This window comes from Pleurodeles waltl, chromosome 8 (genome assembly GCF_031143425.1).
Source record: "Pleurodeles waltl isolate 20211129_DDA chromosome 8, aPleWal1.hap1.20221129, whole genome shotgun sequence".
NCBI lineage: Eukaryota > Metazoa > Chordata > Amphibia > Caudata > Salamandridae > Pleurodeles > Pleurodeles waltl.
In genome coordinates, this window is record NC_090447.1 from 739,622,409 (window position 1) to 739,647,461 (window position 25,053).

Below are 25,053 nucleotides of genomic sequence, written 5' to 3' on the forward strand. Positions count from 1 at the left end.
TGGGTTTTCTGTCACGTTTGTGACAGAGTAATCCCACCACCTGAATCTTAATCAGGCCTTAAGTCATTGCAGCATGAAGTCATATTGGTTTAATGCATACACATAGTCTATCTTCTATTAAAAGTGTCCTTACTCACATACCCATACAAATGCCTTCTGCTTTCACTTTACCTGGATAAGCACACATTTTTCCAAGAAAATATACCTCCCTCGCTTCTGCACCCGCAAGCCATTTCCAAGCCTTTTGTGCATGAAGACCTGCAATTCCCTCACTCCTTTAGACCAGATGCTCTCCACACTGGGTCTCTCTGGTCAGTCCCAGCTTCCTAGACCTGGTTTCTCCCATGCCAGGCACCAAAACAGGCTGCCCTTGTATGTCTATACCTCACAGTTTTGCTGTCATTTTCCTAACAGCAGCAAGGTAAAAAGACAACGTCTTTGCAACAGCCATTTGACCCCAACTGATCTTTACCGCTTACTTCTCCTTAAACCTTCATTCTGTTTTTTGTGTGCTATCCAGTCTCTGGACTTGCATTGTATTAGTGAGGTTGGGAGACTTGGGCAGGACTGAGGTCATCCCTGGATACGGATGTAGTAGGTAGAGGTGAAGCGTTGGAATCTTAGAAGCACTTGGAATACCATGTTTCAGGCGTGGTGCCACAGCAGGATTGTCTATGTTTAAACGTCCAAAACAGAATCAGCAACTATTTAGTACCCCACCGTCATGCGTACCAATGGACTGAAAGATATACTAACCATGATTGTCTCCTTTGGACGTTTTATGTTATCCTGCTTTTGGGCTAGATCTTCTTGCATTGATTGCTAAGCATTGCACCATCTGGAGCAGTTGCAAGGGAATTTTAAACAGGGTGGTTTTATCCCGCACTCATTTGTGGATCAGTCAGAGCGGTGAAGTTCACATGAATTTGTTTAGTTTGCAAGCTTTGTGTTTTTAAACCTGTTTGCTCTACATTGTAATCTAAGAGAAGTATGTCAGACAGCATTGCTGATAAGCTAATCAACCATTTTCTGACAGATATTTAAAACCAGAGTGATTTTTATACAAGTTGTAACTACATCTAAATATGTATTTCACAGATTTGATTACACTGGGTGTGGAAGTTCAGAAGGTGACATCAAAGAGTGTACAGTCGGAAGGTGGAAGAAGGATGTTCTGTCTGTTTTGGATGAACTCTCAGAAGGACCACAGGTTACTAATAAAATAGTTTTCATCTGAGGCACTAAATGCACATATATAAAAAAAAAACAGGTGTTGATTTATAGTTACTGTTTATATTTTACAAATGAACAAATTAAAGAAATTGGCCCTGAAGCTACAGATCTAGTAGGGGTCACTAGCATGCTTCCAAACCCCTTTAAAAACACTTAAATTCTGAAGCTGTTTCATCACCGGGTTATTGATATTTTAAAATAGTTGGGAATATATGTGGAGCCATGAAACTTATTTTTCACAGATATATTTGTATTTTTTGTGAATGATCTTGTAAATGAAACAAATGCGAGCGAGGTGTTCTGTCTGTTTTTAATGCTGCCAAGTCGAATTAAAATGTAACACTAAAATACTTTGCTGAAATGTCATGCTTATTCCCCTTCGTAATAGAAAAGTTAAACAGGAAATATCACAAGTGAACATCACCCTTTACATTGGGGAATGTTGACTCTGCTTCTTCCAGTTAGGGAGCACCACTATCCCAAGAAAGTTCAAACTAAGAATCTGATCAAGAACTTTTCGGATATTATCTTGGTTTGGAAGGGAGCTGTGGGAGTGGAAAAGCAGGTTTACCTGAAAAAATATTTTTTCTCCATCTTTGTATCTTGTCGGAGGTTGATCAACTTTACAGTAGTGGGCCACCCTGCAGAAGCAGTGAGAATTAAAATATGCAGACAAGATACTGAGATTGACCTTGCCAACTGTTGTGTCTGTATTGGACTCCAGGTAGATAAAGTAGCACTTTGTGAGTGTGTAAACTGATTTCCAAGTTACTGTAGGCCATTGTTTATAATGCTTAAATCACAGTAGTTCCTGGCAATGCATATCACTGTTTAGTACAAGTCTGTGTCAATTTGAAGCAGACCTGCACCAAACAGTTTTCATTGTTTATTTAAAAAAAGAAAATCCCGAATCAAGAGGGGGATCCGTTGGGGGCGGGAGAGGTTGCTAATGCTCTTCCCATCATGGGAGTCATCTTCCATGGAGAGGGAACCATTATTTTCATGTAACTGTCCCTCACCACCAGGGTTTGCCTGGCCATGATGAACAGTGAGAAAAAAATGGCTATATGTCCATCCATCCTGATTCAGTGGTCTGACATAGAGCCATTTCTTCGGCACCCTAACTTGATCAAGCTGTCGGATAGGTTTGGCTATGGCTATGGCGGTGGCGGAGTCATCACTGCCATAGCCAAGCCGCAAATCCACCCACATAAAAATTTGGCGAGTAGTCCATTATGTTGGCAGTATGTATACTCTGCTGCCGTTGCAATAGAGTATACATAGTGCCAACGTATAAATCAGGCCATAATTCTCAAAATTCCAAGGCATATTAATCACTTTCCTATCCCTTTTAATACTCTCAGCACCTGCCTTCAAAACCACAATACTAACACCCCCAGTATTCAACTCACCTTCACATTCATCTGGAAACATGTCACTTCTTACCACTCTGACGTTCACCCTTGGAGCAGCAACCAGAATCGTATTCCCCTCATCATAGAAATGCACATCACCACTGGATTTGCTTAACCTACTTGCTCCTTCACCGATAGGCCCTTCCATAAGGATATCCTCCCTACGTTTCATCACCGCCATTCATTTTAACAGCATTATTCAAACCCACCATAACTTAAATAGGATCTGACCAAAGAGGACCACTTTTTCCACCACCTCCCGGCGATTTTTCACGTGCAATGTGACCCTCTCCAACTTTTGAAACTTCCTCTCGCGTCTCTTAATTCACGTCAACGCATATTTTCTCTTTATACATACTGTTAGAAATGGGGTCTTTGGTTGACAGTCAGGTTACCCCCTGTTCAAGCAAGGACCCTCACTCTAGTCCGGGTAAAAGAGAATCTCCCTCAGCTAACCCCTGCTTACCCCCTTGGTAGCTTGGCAGAGCAGTAGGCTTAACTCCAGAGTGCTAGGTGTAAAGTATTTGTACCAACACACACAGTAACTTAATGAAAACACTACAAAATGACACAACACCAGTTTAGAAATATAGGAAATATTTATCTAAACAAAACAAGACCAAAACGACAAAAATCCAACATGCACAAGTTAAGTTATGAATTTTTAAAGATTAAACTCAAAAATAGCACTTAGAAACAAAAATGCTTCGATGAACTGTTAACACGGCATTGTGACGGAGTCGTTCCCAACAAGCCGACACCAGCGGTGCCGGACACGGAGTCGCGTAGACCCCCAAGTACAGTACCTTTTGTGAAGAGTGAAAACAAGCCGATGCGCGAAGTCGGGGATCGCGGCATCTGTGCGAAACGTTGAATCCGCGCACTTCGACCAGCGTCAGTCACGATGTGGTGTGGCGACTTCCACGGAGTCGTGGACTTCAGCGGGGCTGCAACGGCGTTGGGCCTGCGAAGAGCGTCGCGTTCCAGTGGAGGTCACGGCGTCGGGTGCAGGCGGCGTCCCCGGATTCAGCAGCGGCGTCGGTCCGAAGTATTCCGAAGTCGATTTCCTTGGATTTCCACCAGCTTTCCTTTCAAGGGCCCAGGGACTGGATAGGGCACCACTTGTCAGAGCAGGAGTCTCTCCAGAGGCTCCAGGTGCTGGCAGAGAGAAGTCTTTGCTGTCCCTGAGACTTCAAACAACAGGAGGCAAGCTCTAAATCAAGCCCTTGGAGATTTCTTCACAAGATGGAAGGCACACAAAGTCCAGTCTTTGCCCTCTTACTCTGGCAGAAGCAGCAACTGCAGGAAAGCTCCACAAAGCACAGTCACAGGCGGGGCAGCACTTCTACCTCAGCTATTCAGCTCTTCTCCAGGCAGAGGTTCCTCTTGGTTTCAGAAGTGTTTCTAAAGTCTGTGGTTTTGGGTGCCCTTCTTATACCCAGTTTCTCCTTTGAAGTAGGCCTACTTCAAAGTAAAGTCTCTTTGGAATGTGAAATCCTGCCTTGCCCAGGCCAGGCCCCAGACACTCACCAGGGGGTTGGAGACTGCATTGTGTGAGGGCAGGCACAGCCCTTCCAGGTGCGAGTGACCACTCCTCCCCTCCCTCCTAGCACAGATGCTCATCGGGATATGCAGGCTACACCCCAGCTCCCTTTTTGTCACTGTCTAGTGTGAGGTGCAACCAGCCCAACTGTCAAACTGACCCAGACAGGGAATCCACAAACAGGCAGAGTCACAGAAATGGTATAAGCAAGAAAATGCTCACTTCCTAAAAGTGGCATTTTCAAGCGCACAATCTTAAAATCAACTTTACTAAAAGATGTATTTTTAAATTGTGAGCTCAGAGACTCAAAACTCCACATGTCCATCCGCTCCCAAAGGGAATCTACACTTTAATCAGATTTAAAGGTAGCCCCCATGTTAACCTATTAGAGGGACAGGCCTTGCAACAGTGAAAAACGAATTTAGCAATATTTCACTGGCAGGACATATAAAACACATTACTATATGTCCTACCTTAACCATACACTGCACCCTGCCCTTGGGGCTACCTAGGGCCTACCTTAGGGGTGTCTGACATGTAAGAAAAGGGAAGGTTTAGGCCTGGCAAGTGTGTACACTTGCCAAGTCGAATTTACAGGTAAAACTGCACACACAGACACTGCAATGGCAGGTCTGAGTCATGATTACAGAGCTACTTATGTGGGTGGCACAACCAGTGCTGCAGGCCCACTAGTAGCATTTGATTTACATGCCCTGGCACCTCTAGTGCACTTTACTAGGAACTTACTAGTCAATCAAATATGCCAATCATGGATACACCAATCACATACACATTTTGTGAAGGAGCACTTGCACTTTAGCACTGGTTAGCAGTGGTAAAGTGCCCAGAGTAAAACAAATAGCAAAATCAGAGTCCAGCACGCATCAACAACCTGGGGAACAGAGGCAAAAAGTTAAGGGAGACCACGCCAAGGATGAAAAGTCTAACACATACCCACTTTGATTCTGCTCTCGTCCTCATAAACAGGTAGTGTATACTTGCTGCTGTTTTTCTATGTGTTTACACTGGACTCGGTTCTTCTCGTAGACTTTGAAAAAAGATAGGGTTAGGTTTACAAGTTTTAAAATGAGGTATTCTAGCTTAGAAATGAAGTAAAACTTTTAAAATAATTGGTACGTGAGCCTTCTATTGATCTGAAGTTGGTAACTGAACTAGTCTTGCCGAGATCAAACTTGTGACCTGCAGATTAGCAGAGATTATGCATTTACTTAGCCATCTCTCTAGCTGAAGGTACTATACGCTGGCGCTCTCTATTGCTTAGGTTCAGTTCTTAATTTTTCTTTGCTATGTTTTTAAGTTTTAGTGCGTCTTTTATAGCCTTTCAATTTTAAAGATATTATTCCTTGAACTCTCATTGATTAACCAGCTTCACAACCCACTTCTTAAGGAGCAAGCGATTATATTTTTCCTGCTAGTGCGGGTTTTTTGCTGCCTCGCCAATAAAGGTTTAGTTTTGTAATCTTTACTACAGTATACATATTTTTTTTACAGATTAAATCGGCTTCATACAGAGGTGACGTCTACAGAATCAACACTCTTTATATAAAGCTATATGCTTGTGGGATGTAGTACCATCTTCACTCAGTAAAATAAAAAGGGTAGTTATTTTTATTTTGCAAAAGAGTGAAATTATAGTTTTGTATGCTTTTGACGTGGACCAGCTTTTACATACAAGCACAACCTTTGGTCCTCTTCTCACTTCCACTATTTTCTTTTTAGGGAAAAAAGATCAGAATCCAGTTCACGCCTATGTTAGATTTCCAGAAAGCAAACAAGTGCGGTAATGAAGAATGGTGGCATCCCTTCAATCATAGGGTTATCTTCGTTTTCAGAATGGAGAAACAGGATGTAATTGATAGCTCCTGGATTGGAGATTGATCCAAGCAACTTCTCCAGACATGGTAGTGGAGGCATTGTTGCTACGGAAACTTAAAATGATAATTCACAATTTTTTTGATTTATTTTAATTGAAGATCGTATGCGTAATAGAGGAAGAACAAAACCCATTCTCATACAGAGAGCCACAAGCTATAGTATCAAGTATACTAGCATAATACGTATATAAGCTAACAGCCTCCCCCACGTCCACATCAAAATCAGTATCCTCAGTACAAAATAACACTTATATGTTCATTGTAGTGTAACCGTAGCTTCGACCAGGCCAGCCAGTGACACAGATCCTCGGGGCCCTCAGTTTTTTCTAGGCAGCCCTGCCACGAGTGGCGTTACCAGATTCTGCCGTCAAACATGACAAAGGATATGTTCTGAGAGGTCCCCAGATATTCATAGATTGGTTCCCAATAGGCATGCAGTTGTTTATTACAGTATGTTAGATCTTTCAGTCAGTCTTTGAATCTGGAGGAGGATCATGTCCTAATTGTGTTGGCACTCTTCGTTTTACCAACAGGAATGTTATGGCAGTATATTTCCCGACGGAAGGTGGAATGTCCTTTACCATAGGCGAGAAGGGCCAGATGAGGGTTAGTAGGGACAATAACTACATCCTTTTCAGCCAGTACCCTCAGTATCTCATCCCAGACTCTGGGGAATGTTGTGTACAAGCACTCCAAGTGCAGAAATCCAGCATTTTGGGCTCTGCATCAAAAAAGAAAAAAACTCTCTCCTCTCTCCTCTCTCTCCTCTCTCCTCTCTTCCCCCCCCCCCCTCCCCAAGAGTGCATAGTTGGAGATGTTTAAAGTACTTTCAGCTCACTTGTAAGAGATAAGCTAGGAATATTGACAATTTGTATTCAAGGAGCACGTCTGATTGGGTTGACCCCTACATTGAAGCCTGTCCCTTGCTCAAACAATGCACTCTGATGTATTTCATCTCAGTCATAGGTCTAGGATTGTGTGTGGTGGAATGGGGTCAGAGATGTCCACCACGATTAAAGTGTGTGTCTGGAAAGGTGTGGGATCAAACCATTAGTTTACGATGTGAGCCTACATTCATTAGTAACGTAGTTCCAAATCTGGAGCTGAAACATTGCCCTGGTTGGACGGAAAAGTTAATATCTCCCTTTGCATTAGAGAGGCTTAAACACCACAGGAGAAGCTATGTCCAGTCTCCCTCTCAAGGATAAAGGTAACCTGATTCAGCCGGCGACCTGGTCTTCCAGTCGAGAGACAGCCGTGCTGTAGTTTTCCCATATAGTAGTATCAATATCCCTACTAATGTAGGTCCCAAGATATTTAACAGACAATTTGCACCATTTCAAAGGGCCCATGAATTCACCTATTTATGATGCAATGTTGGTGATAGATTCTCTGGCTAAGAATGTAACATCATCAGCACAAAGTGACACAATAAGCCATCTGGCAGAAAAGAGAAGGACTCTGACTGGTGCTGTGTAAACCTTGCAGAAGTAATTTCCAAAGCAATTGCAAATAACATGAGGGAGAGTGGGTATACCTGCCTAGTTCCCCTAGATATTTGTATAGGATTGGATTTCAGCCCATTTTACTGAATTTGTACTGAGAGATAAGGATGTAAAGCCTAATCAATCTAGTGAAGTTACCACTGAACCAGTGCTCCAATATTAGGAACAGGTGCTGCTATTCCAGAATTCGCTGCTATTGTGGCGTGCAGGAATGCCGCTACAGCACTTATCTTTGGATCTAGTTGGTGGAACAAGGCAAAAATAGTGCGAACGTTGTGGAATGTAGATCATCCAGTTATCTAAACTGAATGGCCAGGACAAATAACATTGAGAGGTAAAGGAAGGATTATGTTTCAATGTACTTTAGCCAAAATGTTATTATCCATGTTAATCATCAATAGCAGGTACTCAGATTCACATCGCTAAGGTGGTTTGTCTGGTTTTAGGATTGTAAAGATCAGGGTTTCATGGAGAGAAGGAGGGATTGTGCCTCTCTGTCTAGTCTCTTTATACATGGCCAGCAGATGGGTTGCTAGTATCCAGGGATACTCCTTTTAAAACTGCACTGTCAGGCCATCGGCCCCAGCGGTTTATGGACGTAATATACTATGGACGATCTGAATTATTTCATCATTAGAGAAAGGCTCAGCTGTAAACTGCCAAAGTACATTGCAGAGCTGTGCTCGTTCATTCATGTCAAGGAATAAATAAAGATCTGCCTTAGTGGGAGTCATTTTGAACCGATATAACTGATTAAAATTCAACAAATTCGGCTAGAATGGCATCAGCCTCATGTATGACCTTGATGTTGTGTATAATTCGAAAGATGCCAGAGTTGGCCGAAGGGCATCTGAGAACATGTACAAGGGTCCTACTCAGCCTATCACCCTCACCATATGCCCTAGCTTTCCCCTCTCTACAGATAGTCTAGGTTCCTTGTGTTGCTCTTCGTATACTCTGAGCTTAGCCTGTATGTCTATCATCTCTCGGATCCAGCCAGTAGTCCATTCTTAACCACAAATTGTGTACTATAGATATGCATGTGCCTTCAAGTGTCGCAGGATGTCTGAGGCACCAGATGTTAACTGCATCACAGGAGACGATGATCTCATATAATTGAGATGCAGCCTTGGCATAGGGTTGTTGTTCTGAGATGGATCTGTCAAGAAAAGAACCTTTAATCATATTGAAGTGTCTTTCTGTTTTCTAATAGAAGGCACATTAACACTTCAGAGTGAATACAAAGTCTGCAAACCTGTGGCTTCAAGTAAATTACACTGAATCTGTAGATTGTGCAGTGCCAGCAGTATGTGCAGTTCCTAGGACCATTGCTAGACACAGAAGTAACAATATGGTATCATTAGGAGGAGAGCCTGACTTCGGTACAACATAGGACAAATGTTTTGTCAGTTCCAGGGTTTGAGGGCAACAACTATATCTATTGTTTTCTGTGCAAGCCCTCACAAGAACCCTTCAGGAGTGGATTGAGAACCAACATATGACCTCACAAGAACCCTTCAGGAGTGGATTGAGAACCAACATATGAGGAAAGACCTGTTGAAAGGCACTCTCTTCCAGTAACAACTCTTCTTGTCTCAGTGAACAGTATTGCATGGATCCCTGCTTTGTTTCATTGGTCATTACTCGCCAGTTCAACACAAGTGGTTTAGAAAGGACAAATCAGACCGACATCAGTGTATTAGAACTGAGAGATGTCATCGTACCTCGTCAGGCTGTTTCACTATTGTTCATGTAAAATCCCTTTTTGGTCCAAGCAAGGTCCGCTGCAGCTGTGCACTATCAAGAACGTTTCTTGAAATCCAGACTCCTGGAGTCCTTTAGTTGATTTGCTAGTACCTTCTAACACAACATGGGCAGTTTTTCTGACAAAGGTGTTATGACCATTGTGTTTTGCAGAGAGTTATGACTGTTTATGTCTTAATATCGTTAGAACAGTTGTGAGCTCTGTGATACCCAACTCTAGGGTATATTTGAGCTGTGTTGATGCGTCCGCCGATTTCTGTCAAATATATTCTGTTATGCGTTATGCATTGTTTCCTAGTGGAAGGTGCTTTTGGTGCACAAGTACCTTGTTGCACCAGCTCTGTGCTACACTTGTATGTGATTCATTCAGTGTGCATTTTTGTGATTGCTGTTTATTTAATTGCTAAACTCAGGCAGTTGTTTTGTATTAGGCACACAGGGGACTAGCTAATCTGTTTTCTTGGTTGTTTCTGTGTTGTTGTTTATCAGCACTGCCTTTGATGCCTGGTTGGTGTGCTATTTAACTATTTCCTTTTGAATGTGGGATCTGAATGTAGACATTTTGCTTACAGAGATCCACTAGATGCAAAGATTTCACAAGGAAGAAAAGAGCAGTAAAAGGCAATAGGGATACACTACATGAGACTTAGATCCAGCAGATTCCAGCCATCTAGGCTAAAGACATTAAAATGCAGAGCAGTCCCCCTTGTGCGCATCAAGGCATGACTGGGATCATGATCTTTGATTTCCACCTTTCACTCTTCTCTCCTTAGTTTGGCAGGAGTCATGGTTGGACCCACCACTCTCCTGCTTCATAGCAACTTTCTATTTGAAGCCAACAAAATTCTGCTTGCCTCCTGTATAAGCGATGTCTGTTGAATGTAAATAGAGGCGTTTTTGACCTCTCTGTCAGGCTCTGTTTACCATTACAAAAAATAACATATTTCTTTGAAAGACCAAACTGATTAGGCTCACCTCAGATCATTCTACTGTTCTCACTCATCCTGGGAAGCCTTTAAATCCCAGTCACATTTGCTGTGTTGTAAGAAAACAAATATGCACCCTTCTTCTCCGCCACCTTACTTTTGCTTGAGACGTTTTAACTTTTTTTAAAAATGAATGACATTAGACATTGAGATTTTCACATAGGGCAAGCAGTGTTATAGTGAGGGAAACATACCTTGCTTCCAATGTTTTGGCCAAAACACAAAATGAAGGTTATGTTTTTTCCACTGTTAATCCAACTCTTTTTAAAATCCCTTTCACACTCCCTATCTACTAGACTCTAATCTTATTGAATTGTGGTTGATTGTGAAGTAGTTACATGTGCACACTTCATATTACTGTACTGTATCTATTTAATCCACTAGCAGACCCTCTAACTAAAATAGTCCCTCCTCTGTGGCCTTTCTAGAAATTGTTTAAGGAAAATCAGGGAACATTGTATGTTTTGATGTATTTTAGTACTTTGAAAGTAACCTCATTTCTGATGGATAATTCTAACTGCAGATTCCTCACCTTGTGAATATTCCCCAGATGTCGGACTGGATCTGGAAAATGTATTAGCAGTACTCCAGTGTGTCTTTAGGTGTCATGCGGCACCATGTTGACATCATTCTGCTTGGGAAGTGATGAATGAAGCTCCACATAGGCCCCATCTGTGCACTTTGATGTCAGTTCCTTTCTTCCATACCCTCAGAAGTAGATCTGCAGCTCTACCCCTTTCATCTGACAAGATTTTCAATTTTTTCTTTTTTTTTTAAATCAAGCCTCACAAGCAGATATCTGTGACCGATTCCCTACCATGTATGTAGCTTCTCTGAAAAGGCAGCCATATAGGATAGCAAAGCTCTACACTGCTTAACACCACCAGGCTCCATGCCTTGACCGCCCGAGATAAAAAAGGAGGACCCATTTCTGCTCCTGAAGTCGCTTCTGCAGCAGGTCTTTCTTGCAGTCTTTGGGTATGTGCAAGAAAAATCATCATAAATCCAAGCAGGAATCAGCCCCTTTCTTTTGGTCTCCAAAGAAGACGCAAGGACATCAGCGTGCTACCCTGTCTCGCTCTTGAGGTCCTGATGAGTCTATTCAGTCTGGTCCTCATGCACCACGAGTTTCCGTGTCTGTGGTTAATGTCACCGAATGTTGACGGATTTGAGGATACCTTGCTGTGTATCTTTGATGCGCATCTTTGAGACCCAGGAATCAGCATGGGCCTCCAGTTGGAGTTCGATTGGCAGGTTCCCCTGTGGTGCCGTCTGTGCACCTCTAGCACGCTTGGGGTTCTGCAGCCTCTTCAAGGCCAACTTCAGTCCTCGCACAAGTTCCCTCGCTATTCCCTTCAACATTGACACCAGAGAAAGGAAGTGCCTCCTATTGTGGTCTGTGACACAAAGGGAAACTTGTCCTGCCCTCAGCTGAGGCCTCGCTCCGAACACACAGGACCCCAGCCTATTAGAAATCCTTCTAATTCTGATACAGACCCGACCCTTACTACACAGCCATGCACAAATTTTCAGGTCCGATTCTAAAGACGAAAAGCACTTTATGATGTTGGCAAATATGTCCCACAATATGATAAAGACAATTGATATGAGGTGCTTTGGACACCTCCCCAAATCCCGAAGTGGTCTCTTCCCCTTGCCCTGCCCCGCCCCAGAGGAGAGTGCATCTTTTGCAGTGGTGATCAGATGAGCTGTAAAGGTCCTTGACCTGCAACCCTCCATAATGGACGTTAAGACTAATGTCCTCACAGAGATCCTTCAGCCTTGCTAGGCCCCTGAAACTCTCCTGCCCTTTAATGAGGCCCTTATGAAAATACTTTCCTCTCAATCAGCAGGCACGCCACTTGTCGCTACTGACCAACTCCTGGAGACCTTGAATTTCTCACACAGCATCCCACACGAGTAAGCAATGGTGTTTCAGGCGTCCACTATTATCGGCCTCTCCAGATCATGAATCAAAACAGATGGAAAAGTTTTGCAAGTGCATATTTTTTTTTTATGTCAAACTTGCCTACGCTCTGTAATTGCCAATTGCTTTTGTGGCCTCTACACCAATGCATTGAGATATGGTTGGTCAGATCTTACCAGTGGTCACAGAGGACTTGCAGGTGTCTTTAGCCTAAACGATACAGAATAAACGCAATGCTGCTCAATTTATTATCCGATCGGGCCTGCACACGACCAGTTGCTTGGATCTGGTAATTTGCATGAGTGTGGCGCTTCAGCAACATGCTTGGATGAGGTCTGTGGGTATTTCTGGAAATGACCAGGCATTCTTCATGGCTATGCCATTTGATGGCTCTCGCTTCTTTTATGAGAAGGCAAATTCAGCCATATGGCGATTCAAAGATAGTCACGCCACAGCTTGCTCCTTGGCTCTCTCTTCACTTGCTAAACAATTTCCCCCACAATTTAGTCTATTATGGAGTTACTGTAGGAGCTTCCAATACCGTCACTGTCCGATCCCACCGCCAGCACAACAAACATTTTAGTTTGTGTGTGGCTCTCAGTCCTCTGCCCCTCCAGCAACCACATCTTCTAAACCACTTTAGTGTAACCTCTCTGGCACACACCCATCCTGTAGGAAGCAGGATCCAACATTTCAATTCAATTCAGTTCAGCTTTATTTCGGTAAAAAATATACCATAAAAACACCTATACAAACACTTAAATAAGCATAAAAATGATGAATAAAAGCCATCACGATTTTCTTTGATTAGGAATAATAAAATACAATAAAACTCAATATAGATGCGGTTCATAATCCAAATGCTTATCAAAGCTCTCTATTCGTGAATGCCCTAATTTTATAAAATATTCATAAATATATTAACTGCTAAAAAACAGTTAATCAAACATGAAGTATAAATCATTAAAAAGTTAGTTTTAGATTTTAGTCTAATATGCCAGATAGCCTCCAAAAATGTTGCTAGGCTGCAAGCCACAGACACATTTGGATCCGCTTCGCAGATCCTGAGGGCCAATATACGATTCCTAAATACCATAGATCTACAAATCGGTACGATCCAGCGTGCCCTCTGCTTGGAATATGCTGGGCAATTAAAAAGAACATGCGCCACGCATTCAGCGGTTCCACATCCCATTGGGCATAAGCTAGAAGGGTTGTCGGATTTCAGCCAACTGCAAGTAACAGTGCATAATGGGAGCACCCCTGTTCTAAATCTGATGTAAAGTGCTCGTGCTAGTGGAGATAAAATCACATCCATATAATGTTAGAACTCATAATGACATTTTGACAATAAAAAACTGTTTGTCATGCTGGTCGAGGATATTTTAGCCAATTTGTCTACTAGTACATTCAACCAGTACACATCCTTCACGATCTGGCTAGCGTTTTTTGGCTAAGAGGAAGGGTCTGACCAGTACTCTCCCAACCCAGGTTGGCAAAGGATCCTTCAACATATTTAAGCAACCTGACTTTTTTATAGCATTCATGCTTAGCAGATCGCTCAGCCAAACCCTATACGGGCTATAATTGTCAGCTGACCAGATCTGGATCCAATATAATAACGGTCTTAAGGACGCAATATGTGCAATGGAATGGAGATTTAAATCCATCCGGATCGGCAGCGAGTGGGGACTTCTGGGCACTTTTAGGAGCGATATTACAAAATAATTTTCAGCTCTTTCAAGATCCTCCAGGTTACAATAACCCCATAGCTCAGCACCATATAAGGTTCCCCCTCTGGCTTGGGCCTTCTATATCTCCATGGCAGGGGTAATAGCAAACCTCTGAGACCTAGTAGCATACCTCAAGAAACCCCCTGACTTTTGTTTCAAACTCATAAGCAACTTCAAAAGATGAGCCTGCCATTTTTGTGAGTGCTCCAATTTGGTTCCTAAGTAATCAAAGACAATGACTCTTTCTAACAACACACCCTCCAGGAGTATACGTTTCCTCATATTGTACTTTGTGCCCCCAAAAACCATATACTTTGTTTTGGCTGCGTTAATTTCCAACCTGTGATCTTTATAGAAGCCCATGAACTTTGTAAGCAAATTAGAGAGCCCTGAAGCAGTTTGAGATAGCAATAGAGTATTGTCTGCAAATAACAAACAAGGGGTCTTTACTCCACCCATCCTAGGTGCATCATTATCACAATCCAGAAGATAGGAGATGCACCCATAGATGAACAAAAGAAAAAGGATGTGGGCCAGGACACATCCTTGTCTCACTCCTCTACATATTGGAATCTCAGGCGTTAGCTCCCCATTTGACCCACAGCGAATTCTAGCATAACTATCAGAGTAGAGATCTTTGATTAAGTTTAATATGGAGCCCGGTACACCAGCTCTGCTCATAACTTCCCACAATTTGCAGCGTGGAACAAGGTCGATTGCAGATTTGAGATCTACAAGCACAACAAAAAGCTTCCCTGCGTCCAAATCCACCAACTTCCATTTAATAGTGAGGAAGCAGATGACCTGATCAACTGTGCTTATTTTTTGCTTGAAACCCACCTGGAGATGACGGAGGGCTTGATTTTCTTCAATCCAGTTTTTGAGCCTACTCAATACCTGATAGCAGAAAATCTTTTGCAAATTATCCAGTAAACTAATCGGTCTATAATTCCCCGGAACACCCTTCTCCCCTTTTTTATGTATAGGAACAACAATTGCTCCCTTCCATGACTGAGGATAAATTCTACTCATCAGGACAGCATTTGATACCCTGTTGATGTAAGGGCCCCAATAATTCACATCTGATTTAAAAATATCTGAAGGAATACCATCCTACCCAGGCACTTTCCCTGATTTTTGAGCCCTAATGGCATTCTCAGTTTCCTTCAGAGTGAAAGGTGTCAAACTAACTCTAGAAAAGAAGGTGTGGGAGGGTTTGCTATCATTTGTGGTGAGGGCGAGAGGCTCTAAACTGTACAGCTCAGTGAAATAAGTAGACCAGGTTTCCTGAGAGATGTGACAAATGGGTCTAGGATTCTCATTGCGGACGCTTTTGGCCATCAGGGACCAGAAACGCTTGGGATCTGAATCCTTGGCTGACAGTACTAAGTCATGCCATGACAACTCTTCCCACTGATGTTTACTAAGCTTAAGTACAGATGTATAGTTGTGCCTTGCGCAAGATATCTTGCCTCTGTCTCTTGATCTTACTGCTTTTATAAGAGTGTGCTTGGCCTTTCTACAGGCCTTACCAAACCACCTCTGATGAAGTTTGCTCCTAGGTTTTTATTGTCCCTGGTGGTTTTAAGGAATAGCTCTCTGAGGGCCAAGAAGAGTTCTGTGTGCAATGTCATGACCTCAGTCGCGGTATGTAAGAGAGAATCATCAGAAAACTGGTAGGTTGTTACTAGAGCACACATTTTTCCCCATGATTTATGAGAATTTCTAAAAGACTCCCATTTTACAGCCCGCTTGTTCGAAGACACCTCAATAACGTCAGAAACATCATAATTGGTGCAAACATCTATCCTAATAAAGAGCTGTCTGTCATAAGTTACCAGAAGGGGAGCATGATCACTGTTAAGCAAATCACCCACCTTAACATCATTAATAAGGTGCCATATCCTGACATCAAGAAGAACAAGATCGAGTATGCTGCTATATGACCCTCTCAAAAAGGTAGGTTTCGCAGGCTTGTCTGATGGAAAATGCCCATTTCCTGGGTGAAGACCATGCGTTATCATAAAATCGATTATCTGGAGGGCCCTATTAGTGGTTTTGGGATATTTCATCTGTGTTGAATGTGGGGGATATTCCATATTAAGTCTTCGTATTGAGTGGTCTCAGAGAAGACTGAGTTAGGCTCGAGAGACCCATTAAAATCACCAGCTATGATGATGTAATGAGTCGAAAAATAATCTGACACCAGGGAATTAAATATCTGGATCGTTTTGGATAAATAGTTGGGGGAATCTGGTCTATTGTAAATATTTATACACAACACAGGAAAACCTTGATTGAACTGGATCGATGTTGTCAATATATCGGGCGAGTCTACATAAATTTCCTTTACATTTCCCATCTCGGAGATTCTTATCCATGTAATGAGGCCCCCCGCTGCTCTTCCAGCTGGAGACGGTATAGCTCCCTTACAAAATGAGCAGTACCCCTGTCTGTAAACATTTGCAGTGGCCCAAGTTTCCTGAAACAAGTAAAATTTACATTTGTCAATTGACTCCCCCCACTCAACATCCTCAAGTTTGTTACAAATTCCGGCCACATTCCATGACAAAGTTCAGCGATGAGGATTCCAAATCACAAACGCCGTCCCGGGAAGTGACCTGAGTACTTGATTTTGTGGAACTCTCCACAAATTTAGAGAGTATCCAACATTTCCTTTAGGGTTGGCAAACTATTTCTTCCAACAGATGGGTCCTCCAGATTTTCCATCTGGGCTACACCCTCCCGTACCTTTCTACCCTGCTGCACCTTCCACCTGCATCAGGGCGGCTGATGGAGGGCCACATTTCCATTTTGGAGGAGGAGTTGCAGGCTCTGTTGACCAAAGGGATCATAGAGATGGTTCGGACTTCAGAAGCAGGAATTGGGCGTTACTCCTGCTAATTCTTTGTGCCAAAGAAGGTCAGAGACCTCCATCCTATTTTAGACCTTGTCCTCCCAACACCTTTCTGCGAAATGACAGGTTCAAGATGCTCACATTGTCCCAGGTTCTGTCTGCCCTAGTTCTTCGAGTTTGGATGATAGCGGTGGACCCACAGGATGCTTATTTCCACTTCCCTGTCCTGTAGGTCCACAGGCGTTATCTGCTGTTGACAATAAGCCAGGGACATTTTCAGTTTGCTGTTCTTCCTTTTGGCCTCAGTAGTGCCTCTTTAGTGTTCATGAAAGTGATAGCGGTGGTTGCAGCAGTCCTATGAAGTGTCTGGGCGGTCTACCTGGGAATCTTTCCCAGTCCATCCCAGTTCTCCTTGCAGCCTGGGCCACAGCAGAAACTATCCTCAACAGGCTTCAAAGCTTTCCTGACCTTCCCCAAATGTCAAAAATTCACCTTTGGCATACTAGTTTCCCAGTGTTCTGCATCCTTCCCTGAAAAAGTCCCTGACCTTCAAAGGTCGGGTGTTCCAGTCTTCCCCTGCCTCAGTGACTATTGAAAGCTGGTTTTCCTGAAGAAGTCCTAGACTACCTCCAGACGATGGTGAGCCTTCTATCATCTCCTCTGACACCTTCACAGACACTCCCTCCATCCTGGATATGGTGCAATTTCAAGCCTTTTCCCCAGAGTGTAGAGTCCCTGACATTTGGGTTATGATCGTGCTGTTTCAGCCTCTTTCCTGGATTTCAGTGAAGATTACTCTGAGGCCCCTGGGACTGTTTGTCTCCCACATCCTTCCGGTTGACCATGCCAGGTGGCATGTAGGACCGTAAGGTCCAGTGGGCATAGTACCAGGGAAACCTATCAGGTTCCGTCTAGGTTTTGGAGGAGCCTAAAAAAAGGTCTGCAATTTTGGCTGCTCTGCTGAGATATTGCAGGCAGCAGACCCCTCTACTTACTCCACCCAAAGCTCAGATTAGTGACTGATGCATTGCTGCTGGGTTGGGGACAGTATCTGGGTGCAGTGGAGATTGGAAGTCTCTGGTATTCAGCCAGAACCTAACTCCGCCTCAGTCTGTTGGAGTTGAGAGTAATCCACTTGGTGTTGCAGGCCTTTCTGCTAAACATAAGAGGGGGACAGGTGCAGATTCTCACAGTCCACATAACCACCATGTGGTACTGCAGCAAGCAGGGTGGAATAGGGTCTTGGATCCTGTGCCACGAAGCGTTACCTTTCTGGAATTGGCTGAATCGCTTGGGCATTTCTCTGCTCATGCACTTCCTGGTGAGATTTCTAAATGGCATGGCAGACAAACTCATCTGCCAATGCTTAGTGGATCATGAATGGCAGCTACAGCTGTAGGTGGTACCTGGCATCTTTCAGCAATTGGGAGAACCCTGGCTCGATCTTTCCCCCACCATAAACAAGGGGTAATGCAACACTTTTGCACACCGGAGTTTCAAGCAAGGCACTCTCTCAGAGAGACATTCCACCTAGTGTGGAGCTCGGGACTCATGTATGCCTTTCCGCTCCTGGATCAAGTTCTAAAATAGATCATGAACGACCAGGCCCAAGTTAATTTAGTTGCTCCAGATTGAGTCAGGAGAATGTGTACCCAAATCTCCAGGGAATGAGCATCTGTTCCCTGATCAAGCTTCCACTTAAGGAAGATCTTCAGTTGCAGCAGCAGGGCATGGTCTTGCACTCGACCATGCACAACCTGCCCCTCCGGGTGGGGAGATTGAAAAGCAGCAGTTAATTCCATTTGATCTTTCTCCTGAGGGTGTGGATGTTATCTTTGCAGCTAGGCACCCTTCCACAAAGTCGGTGTATGCCAGGCAGTGGAAGAAGTTTGTGGCTTAGTGTGGCAAGCATCAGATGGATCCATTACACATTTTGAACTTTGTTATTTTATATTTGGCCTGCAAGGGCTTGCCCTGTTATTTGTTTGCTCTTATGACTTTTTACTGTAACCAGATCAGCCTTCCTTCTACAAACCACCTGCTGTGATGAGGCTTCTTAAAAGAGTCCTTGTACAAATCACCTGTTGTGATGAGGTTTCTTAAAGATTGACAACTTTTTTGTATGTGCACCACTTTGAGCTTGTGCACTGTTGCCACCAACATCTTTTGACATTAAAAAACTGACTTTTTGCTTGTGATAACATAGGGTTCTCGCATTAATGAGATGCAGGCACTTTTTGGGTCAGTTGCCTTACACCACCTTTTTCCAGACAAACTGGTGTTGAGGACTTAAATTCCTGCTGAAACTAATTGCACCCTATCATGTTGGTCAGGTTATCACATTTCTGAACTGATTTTCCCTGCTTCTCCCCTCACCCCCAAAGTTTGGATCCCAAGAGAGCCCTTAGTTTCTACTTTGATTGCACAAAAACCATCAGGCGGACGACCAACTCTTAGTGATCTTTTTGAGTGCAAAGAAAGAACATATCTAGGTGGATAGTCCTCAGCATTAAAATCTGCTACACACTATATAAGAAGCAGCCCCTTGAAGGGTTACAGGCTCATTCCACTTGAGCCAAGACTGCCAGTAATGCATTGCTACTCAAATTGTCTGTCCTGGATATCTGTCAGGCTGCCACATGGGCATCAGTGCACATGTTTATGAAGCACTATTGCCTTGACAATCAGGTCTGTTGGGCTGGACATTTCACCTGAAGCGTTCTGCAGGACTTTTTGATCTGTGCTATTCCATAGAACCACTTATTGGGGAGGTGCTACATTAGTATTTATTCACAAGATAAGGAATCTGAGGTTAGAAGTATCCATCAGAAGAACATGTTACTTACCTTCAGTAACACTCTTTCTGGGGGATTCTTTTATCTAACTGCAGATTCTTCATCACCCTCTCAACTCCCGTTTTGCCAAATGGTCACTTTTCCATTTAAAAAAAAGTCCCAATCTAGAGATCTGCAGACTGGTCATATCAATTTGCTGTTGAGCTCTGCATCTGAGGACGTGGACAAGCCTTCAAAAGAAACTCATGTAAGGATGCATAGGTAGCACCTAAAAGTGGCTCCTTTTGTCACTTCTGGAATGCAACTACATTGATGTGGCCCTGCATGCCGCCACCTGCAGGGGCTCAAGAGTACTGTTTTAGAGGTTTCCTGGTCCAGTGTGACACTTTGTGGATATTCACAGGATGAGGAATCTGCAGTTAGATAGCATATCCACCAGAAAGAACGTTACTGAAGTTAAGTAACTTGTTCTATGAAGCCTGCTGCAACACAATACTTAAAAAATTGAACCTACAAGATACATTGAAGCGTCGTGGCATTCTCTGGTAATTAGAAGAGACAATATCTCCAGGTATGTGCTGGGTTCCAAAGAATATTTTTTTTAATTTCCATACAACTATTTCAAATTGAAAGTAATAACAGTAAAGCATATCCATAAGATATGTGTTTGTCGTTATTTTTTTATAATTTGATGAACCTAATTAGACAAAGGTACATTTGATTGAAACATCACTGCTGCAATGTCATTTTAGAAGAAAAATAATAAAAATAACTGAAGGACAATGAAAAAGTGATTGTCATTTTAAGAACTTTGGAAAATACCATGAAAATCTTACCCCAGAGTGTTAGATTAACAGTTTTTTTCCACTTACAGAGAAAAGTTCCTGGGCGTTATGGCTTTCCCAGAATATTAAATGGAAAACTCTGTTTTTTTTGGTAGGTGAGGCTGTTGTGTTTACTGAATGTCTAAGGGCCTCCGCTACATTTTCCAATCTAGTGGTGTAATGCAAAGTGGTGTTACAACACCCCCTCCCCGCCCCCATCACTCAAGACTGTGATCAGGGGCCCCCGAGTCTCACAGATATTAATTGGCTTTGGGACGAGTGGGAGCCCCTTGAAGGGTTGGGGTCCCATAAAGGGGGTAGAGCCCACCCTACGCTGCAGAGGCATGTGTTTATGCCCTGTTCCAGTCTTTCTCTGCAGGGTGGAGTTTTTTTATACCTTTCCTTTTGGTATATTTTTTTACCGCATTTCTTTTCATTCACCAGCTCTGGTCCTTTTGACAGGTGACATTCCCCTTGTTGCAGAACGTGTAAGGTAGACGTGCACGACGTGAGACTGAGCTGTTTGTCATAAGATGTCTCACATGGTTGACGGATAAGGAAGGGCTTCACTTCATAGCCAGGCCATGGGGAATTGGCAAAAGAAAAATACTCCTACCTCGTTCAACTCAACTAAAGAGCAAGTGACAGTTTTCGTCCTCTGTGCTACAGAAAGGTCCAGGTTTAATCCTCACTGGGTGGGACTGGAAAATTTTGGTCACTGACACTCCAGCTCGTGATCAGTGTTGCTGCAAGTATTTTATTTCTGAAAAACATTTTAATTGATATTTAAGCACTAAGCAACTAAAAAAAATAGAAACATACAAAAAGAAAAAATACATTTGTCATTCAAGTAGAATCCAAATCTAGGCAAAACAATTGTATCATTATTTATGGTGAACACATACCACAACACTTCTGTTTCACTTCTTACAAGGCACTCATTTTTAATCCTCTTTGGTCTGGTCTCCACCACACAATACAGCATGCATTTCTGTCCACATCACCAGAGTTTTCCTGCACCTTGTCATCAGTTCACATCTTCCTTGTACTAAGTTCTTGGTCTTTCTTAAGGACGTTGTATGATGAGCCTGTTTCTTTCAATCAATGAATGACAATTCATCTTTTTGCCAGGTGAAGGATTAAGGCATCTAATTTGTATTTTAGCTTTCCGTTTATAGACCTTGGGTGAACTCTTAATATACACAGTTTCTGCCTCGTGCACATGTGCCTTTCCCTTATTCAGGTAGGTACGAACCACTGGACATTGTTATATCAGAAGGATAAAATCATCTCTTTAAACTATACAGGGAGTGCAGAATTATTAGGCAAATGAGTATTTTGACCACATCATCCTCTTTATGCATGTTGTCTTACTCCAAGCTGTATAGGCTCGAAAGCCTACTACCAATTAAGCATATTAGGTGATGTGCATCTCTGTAATGAGAAGGGGTGTGGTCTAATGACATCAACACCCTATATCAGGTGTGCATAATTATTAGGCAACTTCCTTTCCTTTGGCAAAATGGGTCAAAAGAAGGACTTGACAGGCTCAGAAAAGTCAAAAATAGTGAGATATCTTGCAGAGGGATGCAGCACTCTTAAAATTGCAAAGCTTCTGAAGCGTGATCATCGAACAATCAAGCGTTTCATTCAAAATAGTCAACAGGGTCGCAAGAAGCGTGTGGAAAAACCAAGGCGCAAAATAACTGCCCATGAACTGAGAAAAGTCAAGCGTGCAGCTGCCACGATGCCACTTGCCACCAGTTTGGCCATATTTCAGAGCTGCAACATCACTGGAGTGCCCAAAAGCACAAGGTGTGCAATACTCAGAGACATGGCCAAGGTAAGAAAGGCTGAAAGACGACCACCACTGAACAAGACACACAAGCTGAAACGTCAAGACTGGGCCAAGAAATATCTCAAGACTGATTTTTCTAAGGTTTTATGGACTGATGAAATGAGAGTGAGTCTTGATGGGCCAGATGGATGGGCCCGTGGCTGGATTGGTAAAAGGCAGAGAGCTCCAGTCCGACTCAGACGCCAGCAAGGTGGAGGTGGAGTACTGGTTTGGGCTGGTATCATCAAAGATGAGCTTGTGGGGCCTTTTCGGGTTGAGGATGGAGTCAAGCTCAACTCCCAGTCCTACTGCCAGTTCCTGGAAGACACCTTCTTCAAGCAGTGGTACAGGAAGAAGTCTGCATCCTTCAAGAAAAACATGATTTTCATGCAGGACAATGCTCCATCACACGCGTCCAAGTACTCCACAGTGTGGCTAGCAAGAAAGGGTATAAAAGAAGGAAATCTAATGACATGGCCTCCTTGTTCACCTGATCTGAACCCCATTGAGAACCTGTGGTCCATCATCAAATGTGAGATTTACAAGGAGGGAAAACAGTACACCTCTCTGAACAGTTTCTGGGAGGCTGTGGTTGCTGCTGCACGCAATGTTGATGGTGAACAGATCAAAACACTGACAGAATCCATGGATGGCAGGCTTTTGAGTGTCCTTGCAAAGAAAGGTGGCTATATTGGTCACTGATTTGTTTTTGTTTTGTTTTTGAATGTCAGAAATGTATATTTGTGAATGTTGAGATGTTATATTGGTTTCACTGGTAATAATAAATAATTTAAATGGGTATATATTTGTTTTTTGTTAAGTTGCCTAATAATTATGCACAGTAATAGTCACCTGCACACACAGATATCCCCCTAACATAGCTAAAACTAAAAACAAACTAAAAACTACTTCCAAAAATATTCAGCTTTGATATTAATGAGTTTTTTGGGTTCATTGAGAACATGGTTGTTGTTCAATAATAAATTTAATCCTCAAAAATACAACTTGCCTAATAATTCTGCACTCCCTGTAGATCATCTAGACCAGTTCCCGTTTTTGTAGGTTATATCACTCTGAGGGTCTTTTTGGGAATAAGGAGCGCTCTGTGTATGAATTTATGTGTGTAGTGGAATCTAGTGTTACTCATCACCGTTTTGTTGAGAAGGAGGATCATCTGCCATTCCTCTCCTGTATTTAATACGTAGTTGCCTCTAACCATGTTGCTTTTACAGTCTGGTCTGCTTCTACTCGGCCTCTGCGGAGTGCCCTTTATAAAAGGGATTTTGACCTACCACCTTTTGTTGAGTATGTAGCTCTGCAAATGTATTAGTTTCTGGGAGGTCTACCTGGGAATCCTTCCCAGTTCTCCTTGGAGCCACAGTCAATTTGGGACTACAGCAAAAACTATCCTCAACAGACTTGCTTTCCTGACCCTCTCCAAATGTCAAAACTCACCTTCTGAATATTAGGTTTCCTATTATACTGCATCCATCCCTGACAAATGTTACTTCTCCTGCCTGTTTCCTCAGGTTTGCAAGGGAAATAGAGCCTTATATTTCAGCTTCTGCGGTGTGTGGAATTTGTTTGAACACCAGCTTTACTGTTCTGAACCAAAAGTGCAATATCAGTGATATCACAAATGGGATATCTGGACTAGTCGCACAGGGTGATATGAGTAATGTGTTCAAATGAACTCTTCAATTACACCCCGCCAGAAGGGATTGTTCATTGCAGAATGTTGGGATCAGCCAGTGCTGCAAATGTTGTAGTTGAGCTGCCAAATAATATTCCGTGACCAAGCTAGGCCCCTCTCTGCATGTGGGAGTTTGTGTTGCCAGTGTGTTTCTCGAGTGTGAGTTGACCCATTTTGATAGCATGACATTTAGCTCTGAAAATATTTTATGCAGAATTATGCTCGATGACACACATATAGGTGTTCAGGAAGCACCACTGCCTTTACAAAAAAGCTTAAGCTATCAGTGATATTGGTAATTTAGTCCAAAACCCAGTAGATTTATATAGTCCTTCCTCACCCTGCCTATATTAAGGGACGTCATATGCTCCTTGGTGTGTGTGGGTCTTGGAGCTCAAGATATTTTAGAGCTTCAGGACTGTACCGATGGGGTAGTATGGGTGAAGATTGCCGCACTTCCAGGGAAGTAATCACAGTAGTGGAAATTATACAATAATAAAATATGGTGCAAGTGGTCAAAGTTCCTTACTAGCCATAGGCACAGACAATGTGTAAAGCTATACACAAATAATAATGAGCAAAACAGACCACAGCACACGGTGTAAACAGCAGTATGATGCAAGTAATAGGATCCGCAGTGCGTGAGTTCCATTGGACAGAAAAAGAAGATGGCATGTAGGTATTCACATGTTCTTAGAAGAAAGTCTCTTTATTTGAAAGCGCAGTTACATTCACTGAGAGAGAACATCCATCCAAACACAGCCAACACGTGTTTCGTCACGCTGGTGACTTTTTCAAGGCTGCAGAAAAACATATATATATATATTCATACTTTATTTTGTTCTTAACTGAATAGCATAAAGATAGAAACAACCAGATAGAAAATCGGAAAAGAGTCTCGGTCCCTGAAGGTGAATGAAGAGCTCCATGTGACAGACAGCCAAGATATAGGAGCAGTGGACATGGCAAATCAATAAGGCTTATATAAGACTGATGAGGAAACACCAAGTATTTGTGTTTAAGGAAAAAGAGAGGCTCTCCAATAT

The 25,053-nt window shown here is 42.8% G+C and overlaps 1 protein-coding gene and 1 long non-coding RNA gene across 5 annotated transcripts in view; one reads left to right on the forward strand and one right to left on the reverse strand.

Annotated features, from left to right (window-relative positions):
• The window catches only part of ABHD10 (abhydrolase domain containing 10, depalmitoylase), a 188,743-nt gene that overhangs the window by 118,343 nt on the left and 45,347 nt on the right, over window positions 1–25,053 (forward strand). The window contains exon 3 of the mRNA XM_069204941.1: window positions 1,099–1,210. Within this exon, the coding sequence (XP_069061042.1) occupies window positions 1,099–1,210 (112 nt within the window). The remainder of the gene's footprint in view (window positions 1–1,098; window positions 1,211–25,053) is intronic.
• The window catches only part of LOC138250259 (uncharacterized), an 83,777-nt gene that overhangs the window by 57,569 nt on the left and 1,155 nt on the right, over window positions 1–25,053 (reverse strand). The gene's annotated exons all lie outside the window — the stretch shown is intronic.